Source organism: Pseudophryne corroboree, chromosome 2, assembly GCF_028390025.1.
Source record: "Pseudophryne corroboree isolate aPseCor3 chromosome 2, aPseCor3.hap2, whole genome shotgun sequence".
NCBI lineage: Eukaryota > Metazoa > Chordata > Amphibia > Anura > Myobatrachidae > Pseudophryne > Pseudophryne corroboree.
The window spans coordinates 195,867,718-195,886,284 of NC_086445.1; the positions used below are offsets into that span (position 1 = coordinate 195,867,718).

The window sequence follows — 18,567 nt, forward strand, 5'->3', positions numbered from 1 at the left end:
TCCAACTCTTCAGTTAAGTCTGGGTTCGTTCGGGCCTGGATCCTTGGGTATTAGAAATAGTGTCCCAAGGGTACAAACTGGAGTTACATGACGTTCCCCCTCACTGATTTTTCAAATCGGCCTTACCAGCTTCTCTTCCGGACAGGGAGGTAGTATGCGATGCAATACAAAAGCTGTGTCAAAATCAAGTCATTGTCAAGGTGCCCCCATCACAACAGGGAGGATGCTTTTATTCGAGCCTGTTCGTGGCCCCGAAGCCGGACGGCTCGGTCAGACCAATTCTGAACCTAAAATCCCTCAATTTCTCATACGTCCTAGAGGATGCTGGGGACACTTCAAGAACCATGGGGTATAGACGGGATCCGCAGGAGACATGGGCACTTTAAGACTTTCAAATGGTGTGACCTGGCTCCTCCCTCTATGCCCCTCCTCCAGACTCCAGTTTAGATCTGTGCCCAGACAGACTGGATGCACGCTGAGGAGCTCTACTGAGTTTCTCAGAAAAGATTTATGTTAGGTGTGTTATTTTCAGGGAGAACTGCTGGCAACAGTCTCCCTGCATCGTGGGACTTAGGGGAGAGAAGTCAGACCTATTTCTGATGAGTTTTAAGGCTCTGCTTCTTGGCTACAGGACACCATTAGCTCCTGAGGGTTTGGAACACTAGGTACGCCTAGGGGTTCACTCCCAGAGCCCGCCGTCACCCTCTTGCAGAGCCAGAAGTCAGAAGACAGGTGAGTAGAAGAAGATCAGAAGACTTCAGTGACGGCTTTGAGGTACTGCACAGCGGCCGCGCTGCGCGCCATGCTCCCACGCACAGCGGCACTGTAGGGTGCAGGGTGCGGGGGGAAGGGGCACCCTGGGCAGCATATAAATCCTCAAATAGAGACTGGCAAACACTAATATGAGTGTCTAGGCACTATATCCAACCCCTGCCAGTATAAATATATTAAAGAAATAGCGGGGCTGAAGCGCGCCATTGAGGGGGGCGGGGCTTAGCCCTCACAGCTCACATCAGCGCCATTTTCTCTCCACAGAGACGCTGGTCCTTCCAAAACACTACTGTACATAAGGTGAAAAACGGAGGGGGGGGGGCACAGTTGATTGGTGCAAGATAAGTTAATAAAAAAGCACAATATATAAGGGATTGAGCGCTGGGTGGTGAGCTGGTAAACTCCTTCTGTGTTCCCTTACAGAATTTACTAGGGTCCTTCCCTTATAGCCAGTGTAATGTCAGTGGATGTTTGCTACACGTGTTTCGGCATGTCTGAGGCTGAGTGCTCTGCCACAAACGGCTGTGGGAGTGACCCTGTCGGCACCGCTGACTCCTGATGGTACATGAAAAAAAAAGTGTCAACATGTCGGTAGATGTTTTTCCCAAGAGAAAAATATATGGGGACACAGAAGTGTGTGGGTGACCTGTTGGCACCACCAATATCTGACAAAAAAAAAAAATTCTGCATGATAATGTGCTGCATCTCAGAAAGGGCTATACCTATATGTATATATGTATAGTAAGGTTGCATAATGCTGTGGCCCAGACACAGACGTTGTAATATTTATGGAGGGTGTCATATTCATAGAATATATTTCCCTCAGACCCCTCGGGGTCGCAAAAATGGTTATTTTGCCCAGTCACTACTCCCGGATATCGACATGAATACTGTTCTTCTGCTGACCGTAATGTTTCCTGATTAGATCCACAAAATAATATGCAGCATTCAGTACATGTTGCATACACATTAAGAACGTATTAACGTCACTAGGGACCCTGCGGTTCCTGACTAAAAGGTTATATATATATATATATATATATATATATATATATATATATATATGAGATATAGATATATGTGTGTATATGGATATATGTATATGTGTGTATGGGTATTCCGAGTGTTTATTCTTTTCCCGCTGCGGAGAGGATAAAGTGGGTGTTACCCCCTGTTCTGCACGGGGGCCCATCACAAAGGATCGTATGCAGGAAGCTACGTTATATTCTAGTTATGTGTCCACGCGTATGTTAATTATACCTGCTATTGCATGTGCATGGGGGAGTAGTAGTATTCAGAAATGGTCGGTTACCTTGTCATCCGATATAGATACCCTGGGGAGAGATGGGGTACTCCAAGTTGGGTCATATCTAGGACACTGCAGCATACTGCCCTGCAACTACAAGGGATATAGGACTCTTGGGTTCGCGGGCCAATTCCATGGTGGTCTTGGCTAGGAGGGCGTTGTGGATTCACCAATGGAATGATGGTGCTGACTCCGAGAAGAAGTGGAGTTTTCTTTCCTATGAAGGTAAAGCCTGGTTTGGCGACGGCCTCGTTAGTTTGATCTCGGCAGATGCCGCTGGTAAGTCTACCTTCTTGCCATATGTTCCCTCATAACGGATGATGACGCATCAATGTCGGATGCAGTCATTTCGGCATAATAGATACAGATCCCCCCTTTCTTTGCGGGTAGAGGAAGGAGAAAAGGGAAGAGGTCAGCAGCCTCTTCAAGATCACAGGAGCAGACATCATCCTCTGTTCTGTCACATCCACCGCGTGACGTTGGGACTCTTGCGGGAGCCCACACCGGTGGGACCACGTCTAAAAACTCTTCAGTCAGTCCTGGAAGGAGCTGGACCCGTGGATTTTACGAATAGTGTCCCAAGGGTGCATACTGGAGTTTCCAGACGTTTCCCCTCACCAATTTTTCAAACTACCGACTCTCCTCCGGACGGGGAGGTAGTATGCGACACAATACAACGGATTTTCACCAGGGTGATAGTGGTAATGATGGTTCTCCGTCGCTAGTACAGAGTCACAATTATCCCGTACTGGGACGATCCCCTGATAACAAAGAGTTCAAGGAACCAGTTGGTGCAAAACATTGCACTCTCCCTGTCAGTTCTTCAACAACAGGGTTAGCTCCTGAACTTGCCAGAATCACTGTTGGTCCCAACGACGCGGTTGTCTGTTTTGGGAATAATACTAGACACAGAACTACAAAGAGTTTTTTCTCCAGTGGAAAAGGCTCTGGAGATCCAGAGTCTGGTCTAACAAATTCCGAGTCCAGCAAGAGTGTCATTTCATCAATACATTCGGTTGCTGGAAAAGATGGTGGCAGCCTACGAGGCCACTCGATTTGGCAGTTTCCATGCCAGGGTGTTCCAGAGGGACCTGTTGGACAAGTGGTCCGGTTCCCACCTACACATACACCAGAGGATAATCCTGTCTTCCAAGACCGGACTCTCACTCCTGTGGTGGCTGCGAATACTCCTACGGCAAAGTGTTCAACTATTAAGATCGGCCTTATCGGTTTTCTTTCAGAATCAATTGGACTCCTTGTCAGAAGTTGAGACTATCGTGAAGGGAGTGTTGCACATCCAACCTCTTTTTGTGGCCTAGTGGCACCAGGGAATCTTAATGGGGTGTTGCAGTTCCTTCAATCACATGGGTTTGAACCTTTACGTAAGGCGGAGTGAAATTCCTCACTTGTTCATGGGTCGTCAGGTTGGCCTTGGCATACGCAAGGCGAGTGTCTGAGTTAGCGGTCTGGTCTCACTAGAGACCTTATTTGATCTTCCATGAAGATAGAGCAGAGTTGGAAACTCGTCAACAATTTCTACCGAAGGTGGTTCCTTCTTTCCACATGTACCAACCTATTGTGTGCCTGTGGCTACGGATGTTGCTGAATCAATGTCTCTGCATGTAGTCAGAGTTTTGAAAATGTATGTCGCCAGGACGGCTCCGTTTAGGAACACAGGCTCTGTTTGTCCGGTTTGCTCCCAGCAAGAGTGGGGGTCCTGCTTCCAAGCAGACCGTTGCATGCTGGATCTGTCATACAATTCAGCATGCTCATCTCACGGCAGGTTTGCCGTTACCGAAATAGGTGAAGGCCCATTCTGCTAGAAAGGTGGGCTCGTCCGGGGTGGTTGACCGGAGAGTTTCGGCATTGCATCTTTGCCGAGCAGCTATTTAGCAAACAATTGGGCTAAGTTTTACGGTTTTTAATACCTTGGCCGAGGTTGACCTCAAATTGGTCATTCGGTACTGCAGAGTCATCCGCACTCTCCCGCCCGTTTTAGAGCTTTGGTATAACCCCATGGTTCTTGAAGTGTCCCCAGCATCCTCTAGGACGTATGAGAAAATAGGATTTTAATACCTACCGGTAAATCCTTTTCTCTTAGTCCGTAGAGGATGCTGGGAGCCCGTCCCAGTGCGTACTATATCTGCAGTTATTGGTTGTGGTTACACACAGGTTGTGTTACGATTTTTGTCAGTATATTGCTGCATATTCTTCATGCCGTTGGCTTGGGTTCTGTTGAATGCCAAGTTCTGCGGCATGCTTAAGGTGTGAGCTGGTAAAATGCTCACCGTGGTTTAACAATAAATCCTTTCCTCGAAATGTCCGTCTCCCTGGGCACAGTTCCTTAAACTGGAGTCTGGAGGAGGGGCATAGAGGGAGGAGCCAGGTCACACCATTTGAAAGTCTTAAAGTGCCCATGTCTCCTGCGGATCCCGTCTATACCCCATGGTTCTTGAAGTGTCCCCAGCATCCTCTACGGACTAAGAGAAAAGGATTTACCGGTAGGTATTAAAATCCTATTTTATATTTGAGAAAATTCAAATTCAAGATGTAATCTCTCCGAGCAGGGATCTCCAGTCTGGAGGAGGGGGATTTTAGGGTGTCGGTCGACATAAAGGATGCCTACTTACACGTCCCCATATATCCTCCGCATCAGGCTTACCTGAGGTTTGCTATTCAGGATTGTCATTACCAATTTCAGACGTTTCCGTTTGGTCTGTCCACGTCTCCAAGAGTTTTCACCAAAGTTATGGCAGAAATGATGGTTCTCCTGCGCAAGCAAGGAGTCACAATTATCCTGTACTTGGACGATCTCCTGATAAAGGCGAGATCCAGGGACCGATTACTGCAGAACATTACGATTTCCCTGACAGTTCTGCAACAACATGGTTGGCTCCTAAACTTGCCAAAGTCACAGTTGAGTCTGACAAAACGACTGTCGATTTTGGGAATGATTCTGGACACAGAAGTACAGAGAGTTTTACTTCCAGAAGAGAAAGCTCTGGAAATTCAGAGTCTGGTCAAACAAATTCTGAAGCAAGCGAGAGTGTCAATCCATCAATGCACTTAAGTGCTGGGGAAAATGGTGGCGGCCTACGAGGCCATTCCATTTGGCAGGTTCCATGCCAGAATGTTTCAGTGGGATCTGTTGGACAAGGTGTCCGGATCTCATCTGCACATGCACCGTAAAATAATCCTGTCATCCAAGACCAGAATCTCACTCCTGTGGTGGCTGCACAACTCTCACCTCCTAGAGGGGCGCAGGTTCGGGATTCAGGATTGGGTCCTAGTGACCACGGATGCGAGTCTCCGAGGCTGGGGAGCAGTCACACAGGGGGAAACTTTCCAGGGAAGATGGTCAAGCCAGGAAGTTTCTCTACACATAAACGTGTTGGAGTTAAGGGCCATTTACAATGGCCTTCAAGTGGAAAGTCTTCTTTGCAACCTGCCCGTCCTGATCCAGTCGGACAATGTGACAGCAGTGGCGCACATAAACCGCCAGGGCGGAACAAAGAGCAGAGCGGCAATGGCAGAGGCTACAAAAATTCTCCGCTGCGCGGAAAGACATACAATCGCTCTGTCGGCAATATTCATTCCAGGAGTGGACAACTGGGAAGCAGACTTCCTCAGCAGACACGATCTCCATCCCGGAGAGTGGGTTCTTCATCAAGAGGTCTTCGCAGAAGTGACAAGTCTTTGGGGAATTCCTCAAACAAACATGATGGCGTCCCGCCTCAACAAGAAACTTCAGAGATATTGTTCCAGGTCGAGAGACCCTCAAGCAATAGCAGTGGAAGCCCTAGTGACACCATTCCAAAGGTGCTGAAGATCATAAGAAGGACAAAGGTTCAGGCAATCCTCATTGTTCCGGACTGGCCAAGAAGGGCTTGGTATCTAGATCTTCAGGAATTACTCATGGGAGATCCCTGGCCTCTTCCTCTACGAGAGGATCTGTTACAGCAGGGGCCGTGCGTATTCCAAGACTTACCGCGTCATCATTTGACGGCTTGGCGGTTGACAGTCGCATCCTAGCCCGAAAGGGTATTCCCAGTGAAGTCATTCCCACACTTATTCAGGCTAGAAAAGAAGTGACGGCGAAACATTATCACCGTATTTGGAGGAAATATGTGTCTTGGTGTGAGTCCAAGAAGGCTCCTACGGAAGAGTTTCAGCAAGGTCGGTTTCTCCATTTTCTGCAAGCAGGTGTGGGTGCGGGTCTAAAGTTGGGCTCAATTAAAGTGCAAATTTCGGCCTTATGAATTTTCTTTCAAAAAGAATTGGCCTCCCTTCCGGAAGTTCAGACTTTCGTGAAAGGCGTGCTGCACATCCAACCTCCGTTTGTGCCCCCAGTGGCTCCATGGGATCTTAACGTGGTGTTACAGTTCCTTCAATCACATTGGTTTGAACCTTTGCAGAAGATAGAGTTGAAATTTCTCACGTGGAAAGTGGTCATGCTGTTGGCCTTGGCATCCGCAAGGTGGGTGTCTGAGTGTCACGATCCGGGTATCTGGACGCCATTTCTTACCCATCAGATGCCTCCTAAGGCTGGCTCAGCGCTCCAGGACCGGATCCCATCTGTTATCCTGATGTGTACATTCCTGTATCCTCTCCTGTCACTCTGGGACGCTGTCACAGTAAACGCCATATTACACCTGGCATGGCGTCTCCCGCGGCCTCCGCCGCCGTCCCTGAACTTCTGCATGCAGAGTGTCTGAGTGGCGATTACGTCAGCCGCGGCCTCCGCTGTGTCCGCGTGGTTGGATGTGCATCTGTCAGCCTGGCGCCTCCTGTCTCCGGTGGCCGGCGCCGCCATTACTGTTTTCATTACCACATGGATTACAAACCAAACTTCCCTCCAAGTGTCTGCATGGGCGCAGCCATCTTGGATTCTGTCAGCTGATCATTTCCACCAATCTGTTCTCAGTATTGATAATCTGCATAATTGCCTAGCCAATCCCTTCCTTGCTGCAGGTATAAATACACTGTGCCTGAGCAAGGAAGGCGTCAGTGCTTTGGTTGTCAAACCTAGTTCCTGTTTGTCTCTCTCCTATGATTGTCTTCCAGGTTCCAGCTCCTGTCTCAAGACTTCCACCATAGAGACCCGCACCAGCATTCCACCTGCGGTGTAGCCTGACTCTCCAATCCATTGTGGATTCATCTGTTTCCAGCTACAACATTACCTGCTTCCAGCTCAGCTTTCAGCAGAGTACAGCTTCCCTTAAAGGGCCGGTGTCCTTTCTACACTTTACCACTCTCCACCGGTATTATTATTTCTCCGCTCTCAAGTTCTACATTTCAGTTCATATTTCATCGCTCCCAAGTTCATCTATTATTTAACTGGTTCCAGCCAGTATCCACTCCGTGCTAACAACAGTCTGGTTCCAGCCAGTATCCACAGCAGCTGTTTTACCTTCAGCAACCCAGCTTTTCCTGGAACACCAGCTGGCACAATCCTGGGTTATCTCCATTGCTACAGTCGGGCCTGGTAAGGACTTTCCATCTAGAAGATCATAAGAACTATCTCACACTACCAGTGCCCTGTGGCTCCTGCCATCCTGTAGTACCCAGGAACTGTATTTATTATTTGCTGACTTTTACGTTTTCTTTTACTGCTGCTGTGTTGCGGAGTTGTCATAATAAACATCATTGACTTTTATCCAAGTTGTCGTGTTCACGCCTTCGGGCAGTTATTATTCATGTTACTTACATGTCCAGGGGTCTGATACAACCTCCCAGGTTCCGGTACATCTCAGCCCCTACAACTGAGGCTGCCTCCCGTCAGCTCAGGCCCTCAGTTGTGACAGTAAGCACTGACCTAATGAATCCAGCCGGAGACCAGGATCAAGCGGCCAGGCCGATGCAAGAACTGGCAGCCCGACTAGAACATCAGGAGGCTGCACAGGGCCACATCATCCGCTGTCTCCAGGATCTCTCTACTCGGCTGGATGGGATTCAGACAACTCTCCGTGGATCAGGCGCGTCTGGTGCGTCAACCACAGTGACTCCAGCTATAACCCCACCCACCTTACCCATTTCTGCTCCACGTCTTCATCTTCCAACGCCAGCAAAATTTGACGGATCTCCAAGATTCTGCAGGGGATTTCTCAACCAGTGTGAGATTCAGTTTGAGCTACAACCTGGCAATTTTCCCAGTGACCGTACAAAAATTGCCTACATTATTTCTCTTCTCAGTGGCTCAGCCCTTGATTGGGCATCACCGTTATGGGAGAGGTCCGACACCCTGCTATCTTCCTACACTGCCTTCGTGTCAACATTCAGGCGCATCTTCGACGAGCCAGGCCGGGTAACCTCAGCTTCATCCGAGATTCTCCGTTTACGCCAGGGGTCACGTACTGTAGGACAATATCTGATACAGGTCCAGATCCTGGCATCCGAACTGGCATGGAACGACGAGGCCTTGTATGCTGCATTCTGGCATGGCTTATCTGAGCGTGTTAAAGATGAGTTAGCTACCAGAGACTTACCTTCTAAGTTAGATGAGCTAATCTCACTCTGCACGAAAGTTGATTTACGTTTCAGAGAGAGAGCAACTGAGCGTGGAAGATCATCTGCTCCAAAATCTTCTGCTCCTCCTCCTCGTCAACTGTCACCATCTAAAGATGAGCCCATGCAACTTGGTCGTTCCCGTTTAACTCCTGCTGAGCGCCGAAGACGTCTCTCCAAGTCTCTTTGTCTTTACTGTGCAGCTCCGTCTCACACCATCAATGCCTGTCCCGAATGTCCGGGAAAACTCCAAACCCTAGCTCGCCCAGGAGAGGGCCGGCTAGGAGTAATGATCTCCTCTCCATCTCCTCATGATTGTAATCTCCCAGTGTCGCTCCAAATTGCTCAACGTTATCGGAACGTCATTGCCCTCCTTGATTCCGGAGCAGCTGGGAACTTTATTACCGAAGCTTATGTTAAACGGTGGTCCCTACCCACCGAGAGACTTCCTTCGTCCATTTCTTTAACTGCCGTGGATGGCAGCAAAATTTTTGATGCAGTTATTTCTTTAAGGACTCTACCAGTTCGTCTGAGAGTGGGAGTTCTTCATTCCGAACTTATTTCTTTTTTAGTGATTCCAAGAGCCACACATCCTGTGGTCCTGGGCCTTCCATGGCTCCGTCTTCACAATCCTACAATTGATTGGACGACTACGCAAATCCTGGCATGGGGTTCCTCCTGTGCTGAGACATGTTTGTTTAAAGTATTGCCTGTCTGTTCTTCCTCCCCCAGGTCGTCTGATGTTCCACCTCCTCCATATCAAGATTTCACGGATGTGTTCAGTAAAGCTTCTGCTGATATCCTTCCTCCTCATAGAGAATGGGACTGTCCGATTGATCTCGTTCCAGGGAAGGTTCCACCTCGAGGCCGAACTTATCCGTTGTCTCTGCCTGAGACGCATTCTATGGAGGAATATATTAAAGAGAACCTAGCAAAGGGGTTCATTCGACCTTCTTCTTCTCCAGCCGGCGCAGGCTTCTTTTTTGTAAAAAAGAAAGATGGTGGTCTGCGGCCGTGCATCGACTACAGAGGTTTGAACGACATTACCATCAAGAACCGTTATCCTTTACCCCTGATTACTGAGCTCTTTGACAGAGTTAGCGGAGCTACCATCTTTACAAAGCTGGACTTGCGAGGTGCATACAATCTCATCCGGATCCGTGAGGGTGATGAGTGGTAGACCGCCTTTAACACCCGTGACGGACATTATGAGTACCTCGTCATGCCCTTCGGATTGAGCAATGCTCCAGCTGTCTTCCAGCATTTTGTCAATGAGATCTTCAGAGACATTCTATACCGTCATGTCGTGGTCTATCTAGACGATATCCTCATTTTTGCCAACGATTTAGAGGAACATCGTTTTTGGGTTAAAGAGGTTCTGTCCCGTCTCCGTGTCAATCATCTCTATTGCAAATTAGAAAAATGCGTCTTTGAAGTCAAGTCCATTCCGTTTCTAGGTTACATTGTGTCCGGTTCCGGACTAGAGATGGATCCTGAGAAACTACAAGCAATCCAAAATTGGCCGGTACCCTTAACCCTCAAAGGGGTCCAGAGGTTCTTAGGGTTCGCCAACTATTACCGAAAGTTTATACGAGACTTTTCCACCATTGTGGCGCCTATTACTGCTTTCACTAAGAAGGGTGCTAACCCGTCCAAGTGGTCTGAAGAAGCCATGCAAGCATTTCATCTTTTAAAACAAAGGTTCATCTCTGCGCCTGTTCTGAAACAGCCTGACATCGACTCTCCTTTCATCTTAGAGGTGGATGCCTCCTCCGTTGGAGTAGGAGCGGTGTTATCTCAGAGGGCTAAAGATGGCCATTTACACCCTTGCAGTTTCTTCTCCCGGAAGTTCTCCCCAGCTGAGCGCAACTATGCCATTGGCGACCAGGAGTTGCTAGCCATCAAGCTCGCTCTAGAAGAGTGGAGGTATCTGTTGGAGGGAGCTTCTCATTCAATCACCATACTTACAGACCACAAGAACCTTTTATACCTGAAGGGCGCACAATGTCTCAACCCTCGTCAGGCCAGATGGGCACTTTTCTTTTCCAGGTTCGACTTTAAACTCCAGTTCTGTCCGGGCTCTCAGAATCGCAAGGCCGATGCCCTTTCCCGCTCATGGGAGCAAGAAAATGAGTCAGAGTCTTCAGACAAGCATCCTATTATAAATCCGTTGGCATTCTCCACGGTAGGGATGGACTCTACGCCCCCATCAGGGAAAAGTTTTGTGAAGCCGATGCTAAGGAAGAAGCTCATGCATTGGGCCCATGCTTCCCGTTTTGCCGGACATACAGGTATCCAAAAAACCCTGGAGTTTATCTCTAGGTCCTATTGGTGGCCAACTCTGAAAAAGGACATCTTGGAGTTTATTGCATCTTGCCCAAAGTGTGCCCAACATAAAGTATCCCGCCAGTCGCCTGCGGGGCAACTGGTTCCACTATCCGTTCCCCGTCGACCATGGACCCACTTGTCGATGGATTTCATTACAGACTTACCCATGTGCAACAAGTTCAATACCATCTGGGTGGTAGTTGACCGGTTCACCAAGATGGCACACTTCATTCCTCTCACCGGTCTTCCGTCAGCTTCCAAGTTGGCTCAAGTATTCATACAAGAGATCTTCCGACTCCACGGTCTTCCTGAAGAAATTATCTCAGATCGAGGAGTTCAATTCACAGCCAAATTCTGGCGAAGTTTATGTCAAGTCCTCCAAGTCAAGCTAAAGTTTTCCACGGCTTACCATCCTCAGACCAATGGTCAAACCGAGAGGGTGAATCAGGACTTGGAGGCCTTCCTCCGCATCTATGTGTCCTCCTCTCAAGATGACTGGGTTCAATTACTTCCCTGGGCCGAGTTCTGTCATAACAACCAGTATCATTCTTCATCTGCTTCAACACCATTCTTCACTAACTTTGGATTCCACCCTAAAGTCCCTGAGTTCCAACCGCTTCCAGCAACTTCTGTTCCCGCAGTGGATATCACCTTGCATCAGTTTGCCGATATCTGGAAGAGCGTACGATCAGCTCTGCTCAAGGCATCGTTCAGGTACAAGAAGTTTGCGGATAAGAAGCGTCGAGCAGTTCCTGCTCTCAAGGTGGGTGATCGGGTATGGTTATCCACGAAGAATTTGAGGTTAAGAGTTCCCAGTATGAAGTTTGCACCTCGCTATATCGGTCCTTTCAAGATTGAACAAGTCATCAATCCTGTTGCTTACAGACTCCAGTTGCCTCCCTTCTTAAAAATACCCAGGACATTCCATGTTTCCCTGTTGAAACCGCTGATCTTGAATCGGTTTCATTCCTCACTTCCTCCAACTCCGAAAGTCCAAACTCAACGAGGCGTTGAGTATGAAGTGGCCAAGATCCTGGACTCACGTCACCGTTACGGTCAACTACAATATCTTATTGACTGGAAGGGTTATGGTCCTGAGGAACGTTCATGGACCAATGCTTCTGATGTCCATGCTCCTGCCTTGGTCCGGAGATTCCATTCCAAGTTTCCTCAAAAGCCAAAGAAGTGTCCTGGGGCCACTCCTAAAGGGGGGGGTGCTGTCACGATCCGGGTATCTGGACGCCATTTCTTACCCATCAGATGCCTCCTAAGGCTGGCTCAGCGCTCCAGGACCGGATCCCATCTGTTATCCTGATGTGTACATTCCTGTATCCTCTCCTGTCACTCTGGGACGCTGTCACAGTAAACGCCATATTACACCTGGCATGGCGTCTCCCGCGGCCTCCGCCGCCGTCCCTGAACTTCTGCATGCAGAGTGTCTGAGTGGCGATTACGTCAGCCGCGGCCTCCGCTGTGTCCGCGTGGTTGGATGTGCATCTGTCAGCCTGGCGCCTCCTGTCTCCGGTGGCCGGCGCCGCCATTACTGTTTTCATTACCACATGGATTACAAACCAAACTTCCCTCCAAGTGTCTGCATGGGCGCAGCCATCTTGGATTCTGTCAGCTGATCATTTCCACCAATCTGTTCTCAGTATTGATAATCTGCATAATTGCCTAGCCAATCCCTTCCTTGCTGCAGGTATAAATACACTGTGCCTGAGCAAGGAAGGCGTCAGTGCTTTGGTTGTCAAACCTAGTTCCTGTTTGTCTCTCTCCTATGATTGTCTTCCAGGTTCCAGCTCCTGTCTCAAGACTTCCACCATAGAGACCCGCACCAGCATTCCACCTGCGGTGTAGCCTGACTCTCCAATCCATTGTGGATTCATCTGTTTCCAGCTACAACATTACCTGCTTCCAGCTCAGCTTTCAGCAGAGTACAGCTTCCCTTAAAGGGCCGGTGTCCTTTCTACACTTTACCACTCTCCACCGGTATTATTATTTCTCCGCTCTCAAGTTCTACATTTCAGTTCATATTTCATCGCTCCCAAGTTCATCTATTATTTAACTGGTTCCAGCCAGTATCCACTCCGTGCTAACAACAGTCTGGTTCCAGCCAGTATCCACAGCAGCTGTTTTACCTTCAGCAACCCAGCTTTTCCTGGAACACCAGCTGGCACAATCCTGGGTTATCTCCATTGCTACAGTCGGGCCTGGTAAGGACTTTCCATCTAGAAGATCATAAGAACTATCTCACACTACCAGTGCCCTGTGGCTCCTGCCATCCTGTAGTACCCAGGAACTGTATTTATTATTTGCTGACTTTTACGTTTTCTTTTACTGCTGCTGTGTTGCGGAGTTGTCATAATAAACATCATTGACTTTTATCCAAGTTGTCGTGGTCACGCCTTCGGGCAGTTATTATTCATGTTACTTACATGTCCAGGGGTCTGATACAACCTCCCAGGTTCCGGTACATCTCAGCCCCTACAACTGAGGCTGCCTCCCGTCAGCTCAGGCCCTCAGTTGTGACACTGAGTTAGCGGCCTTGTCTCACAAGAGCCCTTATTTAATCTTTCATGAAGATAGAGCAGAGTTGAGGACTCGTCAACAGTTTCTACCGAAGGTGGTTTCAGCGTTCCACATGAACCAACCTATTGTGGTGCCTGTGGCTACGGCCGCCTTTGCTAAGTCAAAATCCCTCGATGTGGTTAGGGCTTTGAAGATTTATGTCGCTAGGACGACTCAACTTAGGAAAACAGACGCTCTGTTTGTCCTGTATGATCCCAACAAGATTGTGGCTCCTGCTTCCAAGCAGACTATTGCACGCTGGATCTGTACTACGATTCAGAATGCTCATTCTATGGCTGGATTGCCGTTAACGAAATCAGTGAAGGCCCACTCTACCAGGAAGGTGGGCTCATCTTGGGCGGCGGCCCGGGGGGTCTCGGCGTTACAGCTTTGCCGAGCGGCTACTTGGTCGGGTTCAAACACTTTTGCGAAATTCTATAAGTTTGATACCCTGGCTGATGAGGACCTCATGTTTGGTCAATCGGTGCTGCAGAGTCGTCCGCACTCTCCCGCCCGTTCTGGAGCTTTGGTATAAACCCCATGGTTCTTGAAACGTCCCCAGCATCCACTACGAACTACGAGAAATAGAATTACCGGTGAGTAAATTCTTATTTTTCTCTTAGTCCGTAGAGGATGCTGGGCGCCCGTCCCAGTGCGGACTCTATCTACAGAACTTGCTTAATAGTTATTGGTTGTGTTATACACAGATTGTGTTTCTGTTATGGTTAGCCTGTTGCTGCCATTGTTCATGCCGTTGACTGGACTTATGTTAAATGCCATGTTGTACGGTGTGTTGTGGTGTGAGCTGGCATGTATCTCACCCTTAGTTTAACAATAAATCCTTTTCCTTGAAATGTCCGTCTCCCTGGGCACAGTTCCTATAACTAGAGTCTGGAGGAGGGGCATAGAGGGAGGAGCCAGTTCACACCCATTCAAAGTCTTAAAGTGCCCATGTCTCCTGCGGATCCCGTCTATACCCCATGGTTCTTGAAGCGTCCCCAGCATCCTCTACGGACTAAGAGAAAAGGATTTACCGGTAGGTATTAAAATTCTATTTTTTACATGTTTATTTAGGTCAGTCACTGTATTCAGTGCCTCCAGACTATCTCTATTTAGAGACTGGGATCTCTAGGGGCACTTCTAGCTTTTGCTCATAGTCATAAGTTTAAAGTACACTATTTTTACTCGGATTTCCTTAACGTGGAAGATACATCCCTAATGGGAGGTTACGGGTAGAATATGGCAACAGGAGCGATCAGAGTTAACAGATTATGTTCTATGTTAAACTGATGAGATTAAGCCTGACCTGAATTCAGCAATTCTACAAGAGACTTTACGGATTCTCAACAGAATGTATATTTCACTGGACCATAGACAACATTGCGTGTCTGAGACTGGTGCTTGTCCCAAGTGTCAGTGCCCTTATGCCACACTATACATAATCTGTGGAGTTGTCAGAAGACAATCAATACTGAAGTGGGCGCCAAATCCTTTTATGTGAAATGTGGAGCATGTATTGATACTCTGCCTTCTTATGCACAGATTTTTTTTGTGTTTTTTTTTTAAAGGTGTTTGTGAATATGGAGTGGTATCTTTTGCAACAATAGTGCTAAAATAACATGAATATTTAATCACATGCAAAATGATCATCATTATTTCGCTTCCTTACCTTGGCCACTCAGCTTCGTACGAAGAGACAGGTACCCGATTACATGCAACCCTAGTTCCACCTTTAAAAGTGAAGCCATGTAATATTTAGAGGTCACTTCTAAGTCACTTGCGTATGCAGCTTGCACTCTAACAGACTAAACTAAATGACAACTAAATGACAACATACCAGGACAGTAAAAAATTAACATATAGAACAAAGAAAAAAGAAAAAACTCTTTTGGTGATGCACTCTTATAAAATTGACATTTTAACAGAATTAATTGATATGTGGACTCACTAATAGACAAAACATACATAAACATTTATATAAAAAAAATACCAGGAGCCTGTAGTTCCCCATCTTAATTCTCACCCATTACATCAATCGTTTGTTATACAGTTATCGACAAACGATAAGAGTACCCCACCAAAACAGTTTTCTTTTTTCTTTGTTCTATAGGTTATATGCAAACACTTGGGAGCACCACCGGGCCTTTATATACAGGGACAGATTCAATTGAACCATTATTATAACAATATTAATGGATAATTGAATTTTCACACACTATTAATTATTCCGGTAACATTAGACTTATTAGTAGCCACATTAGACTTATTAGTAGCCACTTATGTGTTTAGTGACTATACCAGTGTGTCGACCTCTGATTCCCCCTTGTTTTTCTTTGCAGTAAAAAATTAAAACAACTGAGAAATAGTTGGACAAATAGAGTTTAAAAAAAAAAATGATCCTCAATTGACAATTTTATAAACATTTTATTACTAGCACAGTTAACACATTACACCTGCCTTAACACAGGTACATATGTACAGTAAGTGCATCAAGGATACTCACTTGTCACTGCAGCCTTCCAAGCAGTTGTGTGTCCTTCCTCATTCTGCCCATATGTAGCTCTAAAGTATCAAAAAATTATTATGCATTGCAAGATAGCAAAGGATTTTCCCTAACAAACCCTGCAGATATGCTTATTCAAAATCCAGTAAGTAGACCGATAGTACGTGGCCACCTGTGAGGTGGTTCGGCTCCCTCCATGACACTGGTGTCAGCGCTTCCCTGTGACATCACTTCTCAGCGCAGAATGCGGCAGGCAGACAGCACCATGGGCAGTCCGGTATAGGGTATATAGAGAAAAGAAAACCCCTGACAGATGGGACAAAGATACCCTGAGAAGACCTCCACCACAGGGGTCGTTCCGTTTACCACAGAGAACTGAACTCCTGCGTGGTAACAGAATACTACCGTATGCCCTTATACAGGGGTTACCTCCTCTCCCCCCCCTATTCCAATTGTAGGAAAGAATTCTTAGTATGAGGTGGGACACCGCAGGGATCGGAGCCCTCAGCCATTTTATCCCAGTATTCCCGGCCTCCTGCAGAGGGTTATCAGCAAGGCCTGTAATTTCCATCACTTCTCTGACCTGTCCTACCTGGGGTTTAATCACACAGAAGTCATATTACGGAGGTGGCTTCTCCGTTCCTGCACTGAATTCTAACCTTACTCTCATTAATCCAACACCTGAACCTGGTGCTCTCTTCCTCTCATAGAAATCATTCAACTTGATAAAAGCTACAATCTGATTGTTCACTAATAATTCTTCCATTCATCCTGTACAAGTTAGACAGTGAAACAAATGTCTGACTCGTTGCTATGGGTTACTACAGATTGGCCTCAGTAATTAAAATACGAAATGTCAGTAGACACGTATGTTATTGAATAAACAACACGCAAAAAAAAAAAAAAAATCCAGTAAGTAACATTCATGAGAGAAGTAGTGTAAAAAATTAAAAGAAAAGAAAAAAAAAAAAGAAGAAAAAAAATACACACACCACATAAAGTAATAAACATGTACTAGGGAAAAAAAATACTATTTGGATAAAATTTGCTGATCTGGCCAAAACCAAATTTCCTTTGTACCATCATTCTGTTATATAAACTACCAGATCATCTACTTTATGTTACTATAAACATAAATAAATGGGCATTTTGTCAGAGGATGTGTTCGATCTTGGAGGCCATTTGCCAACAACTACAGGAGCCTTATGATCCCTTTGAGATTCCAATATGAAATTTGTTATGGACAGTCTTAAAACATCAAAGGAACAACAAGTTTTAACATTTGGGTCAAAGTACCAAATAATTATTTTAGTTTATTTATATCGTGTTCATTCTCCACTAGGACTCAAGGAGCTTAACAGATAGAATGAACATAATACAGTACAGAAACAAAGAAGTACAGGAAAGCTTTTCATAAAAATAGAGCATGGAGATAAAGGGACATTAAGGAAATGCTTGAGTGAATAGGAAAGTCTTGAGTCTGTTTTTGATGGATTCTAGAGAGGGGGCCTGTCGAACAGTGCAGGGAAGCATATTACATAAAGTCTGAGCCGCATGGCTAAAAGCTCGACCCCCAGATGAATTACAGGAGATTCTAGGTACTGCTAAAAGTCCTTCATTTACAAATCGCAATAATCGAGCGGGGCAGTATGGAACCAGAAGCTCCTTCAGGTACCTTGAAAGTCAGTAAGCCAATCTTTAAGACGATTTGCGATCTTACAGGCAGCCAGGGAAGGGAGTCAGGAATGGGTGTTATGTGGCCAGAACCGGTCTCGTTGATGAACAGCCTGGCAGCTGCATTTTGTACCAGATGTAAGCGGTACAGTTCTTTTGCTGGGAGACTAACATAGAGGGCATTGCAGTAGTCTAATCGAGATGATACAAATGCACATAGAACTTTTGGCAGATCCTCAGAGGGAATCAAGTTCTTGATTCTGGCTATGTCCCTCATATGAAAGAATGAGGATTTGATTGTGGCTGATATCTGATGTTTAAGTGTCAAGCCATCATCCAGGACAATGCCAAGATTCTGGAGAAGATCAGTGGTTTGTAATTCTGAACACCCAAGTGTAAGTCCAGTTGGTTGACTATGCTGCAGTCTTGTCCTCTGATGTACATGTACTATCATAAGGATTTCTGTTTAATCAGGATTCAGTTGCAGCCAACTCGTACTCATCCTGGAGCTCAGCCAGACAACCATTTAGGGTTATTTGGTTATCAGTACCAGGAGCAAAGGACAGGTATAGGGCCTAATTCAGACCTGGTCGCAAGCAGGCGTTTTTTGTACTGATGCGACCAGGTAGTCGCCGCCTACAGGGGGAGGGTGTAATCGCTGTGCAGGGGTGCAATCGGATGTGCAGAGAGCCGCACAAACCAAAGTTTGTGCAGTCTCTGCACAGCCCAGGACTTACTCTTGCCCTGCAACGATCGGGCCCGGAGCGGACGTCAGAATCCATCCCTCCAAACGGCTGGACAGTCCTGCGTTTTTCTGGACACTCCTTGGAAACAGTCAGTTGCCACCCACAAACGGCCTCTTCCTGTCAATCTTCTTGTGATCGCTTACTTCGTACATCCCGGCGCTCCCCGT

At 46.8% G+C, this 18,567-nt stretch overlaps 1 protein-coding gene across 8 annotated transcripts in view; it reads right to left on the reverse strand.

Moving 5' to 3' along the window:
* The window catches only part of LOC135008331 (uncharacterized), a 280,518-nt gene that overhangs the window by 41,233 nt on the left and 220,718 nt on the right, over positions 1–18,567 (reverse strand). For all 8 annotated transcript variants that reach the window (XM_063952195.1, XM_063952199.1, XM_063952192.1 and 5 more), the window contains exons 6-7: positions 15,981–16,039; positions 15,147–15,207 (exon numbers count right to left, since the gene is read on the reverse strand). In XM_063952195.1, the coding sequence (XP_063808265.1) occupies positions 15,147–15,207; positions 15,981–16,039 (120 nt within the window). The remainder of the gene's footprint in view (positions 1–15,146; positions 15,208–15,980; positions 16,040–18,567) is intronic.